At 44.1% G+C, this 16,626-nt stretch overlaps 1 protein-coding gene across 13 annotated transcripts in view; it reads left to right on the top strand.

Annotated features, from left to right (window-relative positions):
- The window catches only part of TPM1 (tropomyosin 1), a 29,765-nt gene extending 26,715 nt beyond the window's left edge, over positions 1-3,050 (top strand). For 7 of the 13 annotated variants that reach the window (XM_069596272.1, XM_069596267.1, XM_069596269.1 and 4 more), the window contains one exon: positions 2,226-3,050. In XM_069596272.1, the coding sequence (XP_069452373.1) occupies positions 2,226-2,308 (83 nt within the window). In that variant the 3' untranslated portion in view covers positions 2,309-3,050. Of the gene's footprint in view, positions 1-956; positions 1,107-2,225 lie in introns of those variants that run through there. The other 6 variants (XM_069596289.1, XM_069596295.1, XM_069596290.1 and 3 more) reach the window with 5 other exon arrangements.
- The last annotated feature ends 13,576 nt before the right edge of the window (positions 3,051-16,626 follow it).

Genomic DNA, 16,626 nt, shown 5'->3' with positions numbered 1-16,626 from the left:
TTGTGGGTTTAAGTTGTCACTGGCATGCAAGACAGTTCTGTAACCTCCAGCTTTCCGTGATAAGGGCCAGGTTCTTGTCCTTGTTTGGGCATCCCCTGGTATCCCCATCAGATAAAAGGCTGACTAGCAGCTGCCTTCCTTGCCAAGTGAGAAGATTACATGCCCTTGTGCAAGATGAACTTCACACCAGTCTCCATGTGGACGTTTGGGATTTTATACATGTCCATTTAGCACCAGGGAATGCCATCCTTTCTAGGAAGTCAGCAGTTAAATCAGTTTTGAGTGGAGTAAGTGCTTATTCTTTCGCTGTTTGTGTAGAGTAACACACCTTATATCTAAGCTGGATGAGAGTTTATACTGTGTAACACAGTGACTGGGGTAGAGACATGGAGCTTATTAGTTCTGCATTTCCAAAACTGTTAATGCAGTGGCAGTGGCCCCTCTAGGGGCCACCTGAAAGGAAAGCCAGGCCTAGGAGTGGAGATGAAAGGGTTCCAGGGAGGGATGAGCAGAAACGGTAGGTCAAGGTTTTGCAGGAAGCTCTCTCAGTCACTGAGCCCTACAAGGAATGGATGGTGTACTAGGCTTACCTCCAGCCCTACCCCAGTTCCTGAGGCTGTTGCCAGAAGTGTCATTGGGCCCAGTTCACATGGTGGTTTTAGTGAGATGCATAAGGAACATGCCCCCTCTCTCCTCGGATCCCGCTGAGGAAGAGGATCCTTTTCCCCATCTTGTTTCCCTTTCCTCCTGCCAAGAAAGGAGTCCTGGCTCTTCCTTGGTCAGCCAGGCCTTCCCTGGGCACAGGACAGCTTCTCATGGGGTGCGGGGAACCTGCTCAGCAAGTGACCAGCACCTGAGGTATCTCTGTGTTCTGTTCACTCCTTCTCACCAACTCCAGCTAACCTCTCTTCCTTCTGCCTCTTCTCTTCTGCTAACCTGCTTGCTGACCTGTACAGATCAACTCTACCAGCAACTTGAGCAAAACCGCCGCCTAACTAACCAACTAAAGCTGGCCCTGAATGAGGATTAAACTTAAGTGGGGAAGAACCTGGGCTGAATTCTAGGAATGCAGCCCGTGTCAGGAAGTATAAGACTGTCATACCTTCAGATAGTAGGGTTGAAAATGATTGCTTTCTTCAGAATTCTGCAGAATTGAACATGAATCAGTTGAAAGGTTGGCCTTGCCTGCATTTTCCTCTTATATCTGGAATAATTAAGTTCTCTTTAATCCCCAAACCGCTTTTATGGTAAAATTACATCTGTGTCTATGGATCAGTGTTTATAATCAGTTCTACACTCGTCTTTGCAATAGCAGGTCCTCTTGTTTGGACTGATGCATAATGAGAACCAAAAAAATGTTTTCTATTTCCTACAGAGAACTGAGTCTTGCTTAAAATTAGAAAGTCAAAGCAGAGGGGTGTGTATCAGCATATATATATATATATATATATTATATATAGGATGTGATATATATATAATATATATTCCTATTACATATTCATATTTCTAACTTCTAAGTATCTGGAATAGTGTTTGAAATATGATTAAATGTACCTATGCTTGGGCAAAATAGCTTTTGAAAACAGGAGTTCATGTCAGAAGTCCCCGATTGTCTGAAAGGTATGCTTTTATTTAGTCTTAACAGTGTTGTTGGAATCTGGTGAGACTGTCATGCTAATAATAAATAGAACACTGTGAGAATAATAAGAGAATGTCCTACTGGAGTGTGCATGAAACATGTTGGTTATCTTTTTTTTTAACGAGCAACAGAAATAAATCCTTGAAACGTTGTCAGAAGGCCTAGTTATGTCATCTTTGTTTTCTCTGAGATTGTGTTACAACACAGCTCTCGGGCCTTAGCTGCCTGTAACTCAGAAATGTCTGCTGCTGTTATAACTTGAGTGCTGCAAGCACCTCTCCCAGTTCCCACAGCGCATGAGCAGTGAACATCCACCAGCCCCACCTGCATTTTGCTCCCCGTGGATTGCTGGTGGAGATTCACCTGGCCGCTCTGTGAGAGCCTGCTGTGCCTGCAGTTTCTTCAGGTCCAAGACAGCTTCCCCTTCGTAGGTCCCTGTCTGGAAATGAGCCATGTCTTATGAGCATGCCTGCTCCTAATCATCTCATCCTGTGTTTGTGATTGATGTTTGCCTGCCTAAGTGTACAAACCACCGCTGTGTCCAAAGCTCAGCTATTCATGACTTAATTTTCTAATCCCACCACAGAGAAAGTGGCTCATGCCAAAGAAGAAAACCTTAGTATGCACCAGATGCTGGATCAGACTTTACTGGAGTTAAACAACATGTGAAAACCTCCTTAGCTGCGACCACATTCTTTCATGTTGTTTTTATTTTTTCGTTTCGTTTTGTTTTCAAACACCATGCTTACCATGAAACCCCTTAATGCATTTTTTATTTACTTTTACCACTGTCACAGAAACATCCACAAGATTACCAGCTAGATTGGGGGTGGGGAAGACACACACACACACACACACACAGGCAAGCCCGTGTTCAAGGGGACAATGATTTAAATGTGCCATTTCCCGAGCTGACATTGCCACACCGTAGAGAGTTTAGCAACACAGTATGCTTAGTCAGTCCAGGAATCCTTGAGGAAGCAGAAAGATTTCCACTCAAACTGCCAATGACCAGGAAGGGTAACGTTGGAAACACAATCAGGTGTGGATTGGTGCTACTTTAAACAAAAGGTCCCACTGTGGTCTCTCCTTAAATATTGTATGATTTACAAGTCTGTCCAACACTAATTTATTTTGTCATGAGTTTTACAATGAGGTGAGACTGTGGATCCTGTCTGCCAGAATTCACTAAAGCCGAAGCTTTGTAAGCCACCGTGCTCTTCTAATTGGCACATTTGCAGCTTGTTACAACTTGTGGGATAGCATGCAATGTGGATTTCCAGCATGTTCAAGTCAAAGATGTGGGCACCACATACAATTGTGAAGAAAACACATTGTCTTAAGAGTTATAACTGTATGAAACCTTGTACAATGATATGGAATAAATGCACATTGTAGGACATTTTCTAAACAGGGTGGTCCTGTCGTTTGTTTTTACTTTGTTAACTTCAGATCACGTGATTGAGCTACCTTCCCTCACACATGTTTTTCTTAAAGCTTAGTAATATCTCAGTGTCTGGGAGGGAATGGGTTTCTTGTGTCATCCTCCCAGAAGCACTCAAAACAGGATCCCTTTGGTCTGTTAAAGTTACAGCAAGCAGCAAAGGGGTTTCCCCAGTAGCTCAGTAGTAAAGAATCTACCTGCCAATTCAGGAGACATGGTTTTGATCCTTGGGTCAGAAAGATTCCCTGGAGGAGGAAATGGCAGCCTGGAAAATTCCACTGACAGAGGAGCCTGGCAGGCTGCAGTCCATAGGCTCACGAAGAGTCAGACGCAACTGAATGGCTAAGCTGAAACAAGTAGCAGAGGACCCTTCCCAAGTCCCAGCCTTTCTCCAGATTATGGGTTATATCTGCACATACACACATGTAGGCCTTTTGCTGTGGTTCTACCAGTTTGGAGAGTTTTCCTCAACTCTTACCTAAGTCTTTAGCAGTGGCAATCATACACATCAAAAAATTGCAAGTTAATGCACCAAATGTGTTGTCCCCCAGCAGTGTGGTTCTATTTAAAAGTAGAAGTGATTCTATTTTTAAAAACTCCCCTGGTGGTTCAATGGCTAAGACTCTGCGCTTCCAATGCAGGGGCCCTGGGTTTGATCCCTGGTTGGAAAACTAAGATCTCACATGCCATAACTAAGACTTGGCACAGCCAAAAAAATGAATATAACTTTTTTTTTTAAGTAGAAGTAAAGGATCTTGGTGAATTTCTGCTTTCTAACTCACGTTTGAGTTCTGAATTCCAGTACATCTTTTTATCGGACTTGGAAATTGAAAACATCACTGGCCAGTCTTGAAGATGTTAAGCAAAGAAAAACAGATTACACTGTTAATTGGCTAAACTTGTACTACAGGAGAAAAAAGAGGACATTCTCATATAAAGCAAACACAGTAAAATGAAAACATTCACTTGGATGCACAGATGTTTTCACTAAAAAGGATCCAGTATCTCTCGCTGTTCTTCCATACTCTTCTCGGATATTCTCTGCAAAGACCCAAAGAGAAGCCTGGCATCTGAGTTACAGTTCCCACCTCTAAAAAGTTGTCCTTTTAGTGGATAAAAAAGATGTGGTGTATATATACAATGGAAATTTACTCAGCCATTAAAAAGAACGAAATAAGGCCATTTGCAGCAACATGGACAGACCCAGAGAGTGTCACACTGAGTGAAGTCAGTCAGAGAAGGAGAAATATCATATGATATCCCTTATATGTGGAATCTAAAAAGAAATTATGCAAATGAACTTGCTTATAAAACAGAGACTCTCAGACTTAGAAAACTGAACTCGTGATTGCCAGGGAAAGGGATAGATAGGACTTTGGGAAGGTCATGTACACACTGTTATGTTTAAAATAATCACCAACAGAAACCTATCGCATAGCACATGGAACTCTGCTCCAACGTTATATGCCAGCCTGGATGGGAGGGGGTTTGGGGAGAATGGATGCATGTATATGTATGGCTGAGTCCATTCACTGTTCACCTGAAACTGTCACATTGTTAATCAGCTCTATGCCTCAGTACAAAATGTTTTTGATATTTAAATAAAAAGCTGTCCTTTTGCTCAAAGCAAATATGAACTCTCTGTGTCTCAGCCTTCTCGCATCTTTACCAGCCCTGGGCACTCCCCTGCCCACCCCCAGCTAGACAGAGATACCCCTGCCTCCACTCAAAAGCTTTCCTATGCCGGCATCTTTTCACCTGGGGAGCCAGATCTGACTTCACGTTTCCTAGCTGCCTAGCCTGTCAGGTCCCTAAATTGGATTCTTCATCTATGTAATGGGTACCTAGCGCACGGGTTACTATCGTGGGACTGGAATGTGTGAGCCAGGTGGTGAGTATGCATCACAGTACCTCAGGCGGACTCAATGACCACTCCTGCTGCTGCCCCTTGTGCCCAGAGACCACCACAGAGGACTGGCGGGTGCTGATACAACACTGACTGCCCGACGTGGCGATGGTAGCTATGAGGACTCTTAGATACCCTGGGCCACAACCTGTCGTGAGCGCCTTACAGCTGTTCTTTCAGCTTCACCTCAGCCCCATTAATTTCACTTACACAACAGGCTCAGGGGGGCTGAGTGAACCTGCTCTCGGGTCCAGAGCTCACAAGTAGTGTGGTCAGAAGTCAAATTCAGGCCTGTGCAACTCCAAAGCCCTGTTTGGGCTCTTCTTCCACTTGTTTCAGACGTTTTGCAGCAGAAGAAAAGCAGCTCCCGGACATGGATAGAACTAGATAAGGAGGCAGGTACAGTTGTGGCTGGGTGAGGCCAGAGGCTGAGTCAGCCTGCAGCTGCCCTGACCCCTGTGGGTGGTTTAGGGCCCAACTTCCTCCCGGGTTCCAGGGACCAGATAAAATCAGTGGATTACTGTGGCCTCATGCCAGTTCATAGAATTGTTATTAACTGATGATTCTGATACGTAGAAAAGGAAGAACGCCCTGTCCCCATGGGGCACACATCTTAGGTCAGACCCAGCGTGAACTTCTCTGAAAGTGCTGCTCTGTGAGGTCAGGGGAGAGCAGTGACAGGTCTTCCGAGTGCCAACACCAAGGCTGGATGCTGATACAGTCACCATTTAGAAAACCTTGTAGTGCAGACAAAGAATTCAAGGTCCGTACTCTGAATTCCATTGTCAAGACTTAGCGGGCCCAGATTTCAGAATGCACAGCCAGACGTGTTGCCTTTTTCAGTGTAAAACAATGTGGAACTTCAGAGAAAGGTTACAAGGTAAGCATATAAGCATCTTCCAAAAATTGTGATGGGAATTCTATGATGTCTTATTAAGGAAAAAAGAAAAGCACTTTGTGGGTATATTCGGAAACTTTTGAGGCTGGCATTGAAGAAAACAGTACTTACTGCTCTTAGAGATATCATTAGCAGAAACAAAATCTAACTTTTGTATATGTTATGTATCCTCCAGAGTTTAAAACCTTGGGCCTGATTTTTTTTTTCTCCAAGAAAAATTCTTTTTCACTTCAAAAAACTTGAATTTATCTTAACCATTTTTTTTTAACCTTTTCAACACTATTTGTAAATGTGATTAAAAAAGAAAATGCCCTTAGATGTACATACCAAAAAGAATCCTCTGAATTCTCCAATCAAAACAAAATGCTGAGGTGTTCAGCGAGCCTTCATTTCAAAAATTGGAGATGGGTTTGGAAAAGAAATTGCTAGGAATGGCAGGCGATGCAAGAAGTGTTCCTTCCATTTTATACACGTTTTGACATTGAGGGTTTTCAGGGCTACATTCCTGTGACAGATGTCATAAATTTTGTGTCAAATGATGTATAAAGATATGTTGAGGGCTCACTAATGTGATTGCAACTTTTGCCAAATTCTTGACGAATAGGCATCAACCTAAAAGATAAGACTGGTTCCTGCTGCCTTTGAGCTTGCCTTCTGTCTGTTACCAAGGCCATGGAGAACAAAGAGGGGAGTCAAGGCCTTATCAGGGCCTGCCAAGGCTAATGCCATAACTGAAATGCTGATGCAGAGCCGGAAGGAGGCTTATCATCCTCAAGGCTAGAGAGCTCGGTGGCTTGCTCAAGGTCACCATCTGCTTGAGTTCAGCCCCAGTTCCCCTCCAGGCTAGGCAGCACAGGGTGGGGCTTGGAAACCAGAGACCTGCTTCAGGTCCTCCACCACTTACTGAGCGCCCCCTGGTTAATCTTAACCATTTGTGCAGCAGTTTCTCCAACCTTAAAGATGGTTTGCCTATGCACTTCCTCACAAAACCAAGAACTAAACGAGGTGATGTGTGTGGACTCCCCACCCCTGCCCTGCCTCTGCCTCCAGTTCTTCTGGTCCTTGACCTAAGCCTTTTCTTCCCCTTGCATTGGGTCCTTGGGGAAACTGAAATAACTTTTTCCTTTTGAAATGAAAATCCTGAGCACCAATCTCCAGTAGACTGTGCATGGTTTGCAGTGGTACTTCCACATAAAAGGCATTCACAATATGGTTGTTGATTGACCCAGACACAAATGCTCAGGTAACAATTTCAGCATAATCACCTGTGCATAGAAGTTGAAGAATGTTTCAGAGTAGCAAGAGTCATATTTTTAAGCAAAATACTGGCTCTTGAAAATTTATGTTACTCCATTTCTTGAACTGCATTTGGATGTGTTGCTGAGTGAAAGGGAACAGAACGTCAGATCCTGATGGTTGGCCTTGCAGCAAATGTAAGTGAAGACAGATCAGCCCTCGTTCATTCTTAAGGGACTGCAGTAGATCCCCTTCTCCAGAGGAAAGCTAGTGACGAGAAAGGTGAAAAGCCCTTCTGTATGTGGCCCAGGAACACACAGAACACTGTTCTATCTCCCAAGGGGCCAACTGGACATGCTGGGCCAGAAGCACAAAGGAGTGGGCTCGCCTGGATGGATGCTGCATAGGCATGGAGGTAAGAGGGGAGTACAGTTGATGATAGTGAGTCCTGACCTGCTATCAACTCAGGGTTTGAAATGCTGCCTTTCCAGTGGAACTCATTGCTTGGACTCATAAATGGAAAATTAAATTCCCCAGTAGATGCAATGGGATCCGATAGCCTTCTGATGAACCAGGTTTTGATGGGCTGGCCATATCCTGCTTTAGGACTTCCACCCACCAACCCTGTCCCAAGCCCACTTCCTCTGAAAAGCACGTTTCACAGTAAAACAGTTTGCCAGTTAAGTCTTTGAGTGATGCTGTGGTCACAGACAACATTATCCAAAGTGAGCACCATTGCCATCCCAAAAGGGTTTGGCATTGTTGCTGAAAGTCCAGCAATCAGCATATTAGAAGTGTGAACCAGCACCCAGGCAATAAGAGTTTTTCATTTTCATTTTTAAGGTAAGTGCTAGCTTCGTGGAGATGGCTGCTTATCTGTATCTTAGGACCCAGCTGGAAAGTGATTCATCAGTGGCTTACTTGAGCTTAATGACCACCATTTCCATCATGTGATTCCCTGCTCTGTTCTCACGAAGTACTCTCTTTTTCCAGGATACTCCAGGTCTGTCTGCCTTAGCACCTTCCCAAGAAATTAAAAAGGAATGTGGCGGGTAATTTGTCTAGAAATAGAGATGTAATCAGTGTAAAGACAATGTGACTCAGTGAAGTGTCTCTGGTCTCAAATCCTGGCAGAACTGTTCACATCTCTTCCATCCCTGATCCTCTGCTTGAAAACTCCTATCTGGACCTTCTCCTGTTTCTGGCTTGTGTTCTTTTCCCCTCCAGCTGTAGTTTTTCATTATAATCTCATTCTGCTCACTCTCAAACATAGAAAGGGTTTCTATATCGTCTTCTAGTGACGAGAGAGTATGTGGAGATTAAAATTGTAAGTAGGGATTTTCCTGGTAGTCCAGTGGTTAAGACTTTGCCTACCAGTGCAGGGTGCGTGGGTTGGATCCCTAGTCAGGGAGCCAAGATCCCACATGCCTCCTGGCCAAAAAACCAAAACATTAAACAGAAGCAATGTTGTAACAAATTCATTAGAAACTTTTTTTTAATGGTCCAAATCAAAAAGAAACATCCAAAAATACATCAGTAATTTGGCTTACAGGACTAAGAATTTCCATTTTCACTTAAAAAGCACTCCTGTTATTTTAGGGACTGTAGGTTGGAGGGAAAAGTATAGAATTTTTGGCCACCAAGTCTATAATCTACAGGAGGCAATGCAGACATGTTAAGAAATAATAATAATAGGATATGATTGGCAAAATGAGAGTAAATTACACAGAAGTGCATGGAAAACAGGCAGTGCTCCCCCTTCCTGGAAGATTTTTAAGCACCTAAAACCAATGGGAAAGGCTTTTCTGGGCTTGCTGTATAATTTTCTTGAGTATTTCAGCCACAGTCATGCGCGACTCACCCTTACCTCTCAAACCCTGAAACAAGAGCTCTGTTACTTTAGGTCTGCTTTGATCTTACTGTTTACTCTCACCGCCAAGTTTTTTGCTCAGTATTGTAGGTTTCTTTCATCGAACTTAATTTACAACTTTTCCCCTCTTACCCTGCCCTCATTTCTTGTTTTATGACATTGACTTTCCAAAAAACAAAAAAATTGGGATCTTACTATACTTTTGCTTTTCTCTTAGGGCATCTCCCAATCTTCAGAGCAAAGAGAAGCATATACCTAAATAAACATAGGCTCTTCGAGATTACAAAATCAGCTTTCTACTCCACGAGGGAGGTCTGCAGGGAGCCAGCCTTTGCTTCCCAGGAAAGCAGATGGATGAGCATCACCACGAACTCACTTAGTCCGTGGGAAGACTTCCCCCATGCTTTTCCCGAGGCCCTTAGAGAAGAGTCACCTGACCTGCTGGGGTTGCCAGACTTCAACTTTCTTAATGGGATAGGAGCCCTGGGGATCTCTAGGTAATCTTTCTTCCAGCCTTCCATGAAAGACAGAAAGTAATGTACATGGGCTTTCACTACTATTTTTTTTTAATTTATTTTTTGGATACAGCATGTGGGATCTTATTTCCTGACCAGGGGTCACATCCTCATCCCATTCATTAGAAGCACAGAGTCTTAACCCCTAGGCCACCAGGGAAGTCCCTGTACTGCTGTATCCATAGGAATTGCTTGGTAGTGGCAGCTCCCTTTCACTTTACTAGTTTGGATTCTGACCCAAGAAAGATAAAGTATTACTGATTAACATGGAATAATGAAATTTGGATGAAAAAGACTAACCAGGAGAATTAACTCCAGCTTGTATAACAGCAATAAATAGGTGTTACATATTTAAAGGAATATGTAAATTTCATGTAGCGATTTAGAAATTCAAATGAAAACCTATTTGCCATATTTGGATATAGGACTACAAGGTAAATAAGCCAAATGTACATCTAAAGTACAAGGCACCATATAATTGCAAACATTTCTCAGTTTATTTGTCACAAAAGATTATAAAAATAGAAAATCTATTAAAAAAAGGTCACTAGAAGTCTCACCATCACTTTAAAAAATTATTTTCCATGTGTTTTGCCTGTGTGTATGCAGAAGACTTTCTATTTAAAACTTTGCATAAGCACCTTCCTATTTTGCTAACCTAGTCTTCAGGGTATCATTATATGAAATGGTCAATATGCCACAGTTTGTTATTCTCCTATTTTTGAACATTTGGATTCTTTCTGATTTTTTTGTTCTTGTAACTAGAACTGATATGAAATTCTTTGTAATTTGTATATTTTCTGACTCATAGGAAATGAAAACATACACTTTGGGGGGAAAAAAACTATTTATTTTAAGTGCAGGCATTCCCTAAATATAGTGTTAAACTGTTTAACTATCAGTATAAAGTGATTCCTGCTCCAGCCTGGACTGAACAATCCATTTGATTTCCAGCCTTTGGGTTCTTAAAACAAGACAGTTTCTCCAAGCTGGTTGAAATAGAGGGCTTTAAGAAATCCAGTTCCATGTTATCTCTGTTTCTGCCCCACCTCCTCCCACCAACATAAACACACAAACTTGAACTTTAACAGGTGCTTTCATGGCAGCCACTCTTCCCTGTAACCCACGTTTAGACCCAAAGCTGATAAAAGTGAATAATGGGTGTTTGCCAACAAAGATGTCCATCTAGTCAAAGTTATGGGTTTTCCAGTGGTCATGTATGGATGTGAGAGTTGGACCATAAAGAAAGCTGAGCGCCGAGGAATTGATGCTTTTGAACTGTGATGTTGGAGAAGACTTGAGAGAGTCCCTTGGACTGCAAGGAGATCCAGCCAGTCCATCCTAAAGGAAATCAGTCCTGAGTATTCATTGGTAGGACTGATGCTGAAGCTGAAACTCCAATACTTTGACCACCTGATGCGAAGAACTGACTCAGTGGAAAAGACCTTGAAGCTGGGACAGATTGAAGGCGGGAGGAGAAGGGGCCGACAGAGGATGAGATGGTTGGATGGCATCACCGACTCAATGGACATGAGTTTGAGTAAGCTCTAGGAGTTGGTGATGGACAGGGAAGCCTGGCGTGCTGCAGTCCATGGGGTCGCAAAGAGACACAACTGAGCGACTGAACTGAACTGTTGTGTAGTCTCCAAGGCACTGCTCAGGGTCACTCTTGCCTCCGTTTTTGGTAAGATCCTTAACTACTGGTAGTGAATGGTGATAGAGGGATGAAGCAGCAATAGAAGAAACTTAAACTGCACTATGACGGACACGGTCTAGGATAAAGGACAAAATCCCAGGCTTTGCCTGTTCTTGTTTAAGGACATTTTCCAAACAGGTTTGTCTTACATTCTGTGTTGTGTCCCCGTGTGGTGAACAGATGAGAGGTGTTTATTGTAAGTTTTTTGCCCTGAGATTAACAGCGTGGAGAGTTTCCTGAAACATGGGCTGAAATTGCCATTTCAGAACAAACCCGAATGAATGTATGCCTCAGAACATACGCCTCAGAGTCTGTTCCAGGGATGTTGCTGGGTTCCGCCCCTTCGCCTCCTCTCTCCCTCTTTGTGTGACAAAAATAAAAACATAACAACTACAAAAACAAAAAAAGCCAGACTTTGAAGTAAGACCAGATTTTTGAAGTCACTTTGCCACTTACTGGTTGTGTGACTTTGAGAAAGCTGGTTAATGTCTCTGTTGGCACGATGAGGGCGATAGTCATAGTACCTGCATCCAGGGCATGATGGAGATGCTACATGTAAAGTTTCAGTACAGTGTCTGACACAGCAAGCTCTCAGAGAGGGGGAGCTTCATTTTTTTGTGTTGTTATTTAAACACACCTGAGTCTTGTGTCTGCCGTCAGCCATTACAGCCACCCTCCCTGGCTTCAAGGAAAAGGCTGCCTCTTGTCTCATCCATACTCACCTAGGAGGCTGCTGTATGGTGCCGCCCTTGTTCTTTCAAGACTGGTGTTCATCAGGATGGTTCAGAGCCAGATAGCCCACTTGGATTTTCCCCCTGAAATCACAAGGAGATAAGGTTTCATTGCCCTGCAGAACTAAAATCCAGGGAATTTCCCAGCGGTCCAGTGGTTAACACTGCGCTTTCACTACTAATGATGGCAGTTCAATCCCTGTTTGGGGAACTAAGATCCTGCAAGCTGCACATTGTGGCCAAAAAGCCCCTAAAATCCAAAACTGATGAACAATAAGGACAGCCCCTCTCCAGTGGGAGAGGCAGGGCTTAAGTAGACCCTGCAAGACGGAAAGGCCAACCATCACCAGCCCTCTGGGAGCCACCTCCCCCTTGCCATCCAGAAGACAGCATGCAGGTCCTGTGTCTCCACCAGGGCACGATGGGGGCTTCTCAGTGACACTATGCAAACCCAGCTCACCTGGCTATTGATCCTCTTCCCACACACCAGAAGGTTACCTAGGGTAACTTTTTGTTCAGACAGTAACAAAGTCCTCTCCCTCCTGGTGGAGTCCTTGGCATCTGAGGTCCTGCTTCATGGTTTCCTCTGTTGAGATACGGCTCCTGCCTCTGTATCTCTAGCCTGGAAACAAGGGGTCGGGAGGAGGAAGCAGGCTCTTCTCAGTCAGAGCTCGTCCTGGAGGTACAGAGGCAGGAGCTGTGGCTTTTATCACGGAGTGTGGGGCAGGGTGCAGAGACCCAGCCAGCACCAGGAGCAAAAGCCAAGCACCTGCTCTGTGTGGGTCTGGTTGGCCAGGGTATCTGACACCAGGGGACATCTTTCCTTTCACACTCTATTGTCCCCTGGCTTCAATTACATTCTTGACTCAGAGCCCAGGAATGGGGAAAACAGGCACTCCAGAAATTCTTAGAGCAGTAACTCATTCTAAAGCTCACAGCCTCCCCGCCTCCCTAACCACACCTTGCACTGCTGGTCTCCAGGTAGAAGCTGTCACCACCACTTCCACATAGCTGGGCCAGGTCCCCTCGACCTCAGAACTGGTATTAAGGTGGGTCTTACAGGGGTGTGTACTGAGTGTATCAGCAAAAGCAGGGGATCCAAAAGAATTAGAAAACATGATAGAATTTAGGTTGTCATAGTTCTCCAAAAGAGCACTGATTAAATCACCATTGAAAAAAATCTAAATATCCTTATTTCCACTTATATTTTTTATTTTCACTTGAAGTATAGTTGTTACAATGTTGTGATAGTTTCAGGTGTACAGCAAAGTGATTCAGTTATACATGCATTTTTTTTCGAGATTCTTTTCCTTTATAGGTTATTATACTGAGTATAGGACTTTCCTGGCAGTCTAGTGGTTAAGACTTTGCACATCAAATACAGGGGGCCTCGGTTCAATACCTGATTGGGGAACTAAGATCCTACATGCCACGTGCCCCCCCAAAATGTTTAATTTTAAAAAATATTGAATATAGTTCCCTGTGGTATACAGTAGGTCCTTGTTAGTCCTCTCATTTTAATTTACAAACGTGTGGAATCTTAAGCTGACTGCATATCTCATGGATGCCATGGCCTGCCGCCACGAAGAGTTGGGCCTGTCGGCAAGCTTCTCACTGTACACTTGCCTTTGACTCTCCTGAGCACCCCAACCCACCACCCCCAAACGCATATTCACATACACGCACACCCAGAGCCGTCATCACCCCCACCACTACTCTCACATGGGGCAAAGGCTGGCCGCAGTAATGTGTTAAGTTTCATGTGTTCTTGTGAATCAGCAACACATAGAACCTGGGTTCACTGTCTGATTCTTCCCAGGTAGACACTGGATGATTTGAGGCAAGTTCTTTTGGCCTCTCTGATTTTGTTTCATCCTCTGTCTAAGCCTGTCCTTTATGATAGCATTAAAGAATAAAAAATATATGACCAGAGTCTGGTGTGTAGTAGGCTATCAGTAAGTATTAGAGTTGTTGACACCTCTTCTCTACTCTCCTGGCCCATTCTAAAAGGAAGAAAGACCAGAGGTCTGTCTCTAAAAAAGAACCACCACTGTCTCGTATTAGCTCAAGAATACGCTGGGCTGGAAGAAGCACAAGCTGGAATCAAGATTGCCGGGAGAAATATCAATAACCTCAGATATGCAGATGACACCACCCTTATGGCAGAAAGTGAGGAGGAACTTAAAAGCCTCTTGATGAAAGTGAAAGTGGAGAGTGAAAAAGTTGGCTTAAAGCTCGACATTCAGAAAACGAAGATCATGGCATCTGGTCCCATCACTTCATGGCAAATAGATGGGGAAATGGTGGAAACAGTGTCAGACTTTATTTTGGGGGGGGCTCCAGAATCACTGCAGATGGTGATTGCATTCAAATCACCATTGAAAAAAATCTAAATATCCTTATTTCCACTTATATTTTTTATTTTCACTTGAAGTATAGTTGATTTACAACGTTGTCATAGTTTCAGGTGTACAGCAAAGTGATTCAGTTATACATGCATTTTTTTTTTTAGATTCTTTTCCTTTATAGGTTATTATACTGAGTATAGGACTTTCCTGGCAGTCTAGTGGTTAAGACTTTGCACATCCAATACAGGGGGATGTATTGGATCAATTAAAAGACAATTAAAAGACGCTTACTCCTTGGAAGAAAAGTTATGATCAACCTAGACAGCATATTGAAAGCAGAGACATTACTTTGCCGACTAAGGTTCGTCTCGTCAAGGCTACGGTTTTTCCTGTGGTCATGTATGGATGTGAGAGTTGGACTGTGAAGAAGGCTGAGTGCCAAAGAATTGATGCTTTTGAACTGTGGTATTGGAGAAGACTCTTGAGAGTCCCTTGGACTGCAAGGAGATCCCACCAGTCCATTCTGAAGGAGATCAGCCCTGGGATTTCTTTGGAAGGAATGATGCTGAAGCTGAAACTCCAGTACTTTGGCCACCTCATGCGAAGAGTTGATTCATTGGAAAAGACTGATGCTGGGAGGGATTGGGGGCAGGAGGAGAAGGGGACGACAGAGGATGAGATGGCTGGATGGCATCACGGACTCGATGGACGTGAGTCTGAGTGAACTCTGGGAGTTGGTGATGGACAGGGAGGCCTGGTGTGCTGTGATTCATGGGGTCACAAAGAGTCAGACACGACTGAGCGACTCAACTGAACTGAGGTGAACTGAGAGGGGTACCTTTACACTTTGAAGTAGCCTCTTGATTTGCCCACCTCCACTTTAAAAAGGTGCACCTCTGGAAAGAGGCTTCTTCAAAGGGTGGTGCTGGCATCATTTTATGAAATTAATACCTTTTTTTAAATTTTATTTTAGAATCAGCGATTAACAAAACACCAGGTGAGTATGTCTGAGGACTCCTCAGGGAGGGAGGCCCAAATGGGAAGGGCAGGGCCAGCCCTGAGCCTCCTTGAGTTTCAGCAAGTGGTGCATTTTTTTTTTCTGTATTTATAACATTTTATATAACTCATAAAAGATTGCTTGTATAAAACTCCACAAAGAGTTGCTAGAGCATACAGTTACCAAAAATGTCCCGGGTTTTAAAACTCCACAAAGAGTTGCTAGAGCATACAGTTACCAAAAATGTCCCGGGTTTTTGCTACGTTTAGTTTTCTAAGGGTGCACTCAAGTCAATGGTGAAATGCAGACATTATACAATGTTTCATTGTCTTTGGTAAAACTATTCTCATTATTTTGTCTCCTCACAGTATTAACTCTGGTATCAGGGTCTGCTATCACTAGGATGTCCGAAAACAGTGAGGCTGGATCTGTAAGAGGCAAGTATCCCTGAACAACATTGAGAGCCCCTTGGCCCCCTGGCCCCCACTTCTTTTTTCCTTTTTTTGACCCTACAGCATGTGGGACCTTAGTTCCCTGACCAGGTATCAAACCCATGCCCCCTGCAGTGGAACAAGTGGTGCATTTTCAGCAAAGCTGCTTTGCGAGGCCCTCTGTTGTGAACCTCAAGGGCTGCAGCAAGGGCCATGCCATGGTGGGAGCAGTGGGGGACCTTGTCAAAATGCGGATTCTGACTGTGGTCTGGGACAGGCCTGAGGGTCTGCATTTCTCACCAGCGCCAGGTGATGCTGGTCCACGGACCACACTTGGAGTAGCAGGCTGTGAGGTGTGACTTCGACTGGAATGTCAGCATTACTCAGGGAGACTGTAGGCGGTGGAAAGAAACAGAAGCTAACTCATTCAGCCCAGGAGTCACAGTCCAGAAGGGAGCATGTGACGCCCACACCAGCCTAGTCTCTGGGGAATTAAGGCCATGGGAGAGTTCCACAGGACTGGATACAGTGAGAAAGATGTAATTCCTCACCAGGGAGTTGGGGTGTCTTAGGTAACCCAAACCCAAAAATGCCAACTCCAGCCCTCCCAGGCTCACAGCAGGCTCTGCCAGTACAGCCAGGTGGAGCGCTAGGGTGCAAAATTCAAGCAGGTGCCCTCTCTCCGGGTCATGCAAGCACACACACATGAAGACTTCCTTGGCTTTTGCATCCTGGAGCTCTCGCTTACCTCGCCCTAGTCCAGCCCTGCTAAGGCAGAGACCAGTCACTCTGTGGTTTCCCTCTTTGGTGTTCCAGATGGGACTGCCAGCTTGACACTTTTGTGCATTAAGAAAAGCAGATAACCAAATGGAAACGAGGAAGACCCAACCCAGGACCTGGAATGTAGTAATTCTT

The sequence above is a fragment of the Ovis canadensis genome, chromosome 7 (genome assembly GCF_042477335.2).
Source record: "Ovis canadensis isolate MfBH-ARS-UI-01 breed Bighorn chromosome 7, ARS-UI_OviCan_v2, whole genome shotgun sequence".
NCBI classification, from domain to species: Eukaryota; Metazoa; Chordata; class Mammalia; order Artiodactyla; family Bovidae; genus Ovis; species Ovis canadensis.
The sequence above is the reverse complement of the archived record's forward strand: the minus strand, read 5'-3'. Positions and strand labels throughout refer to the sequence as shown.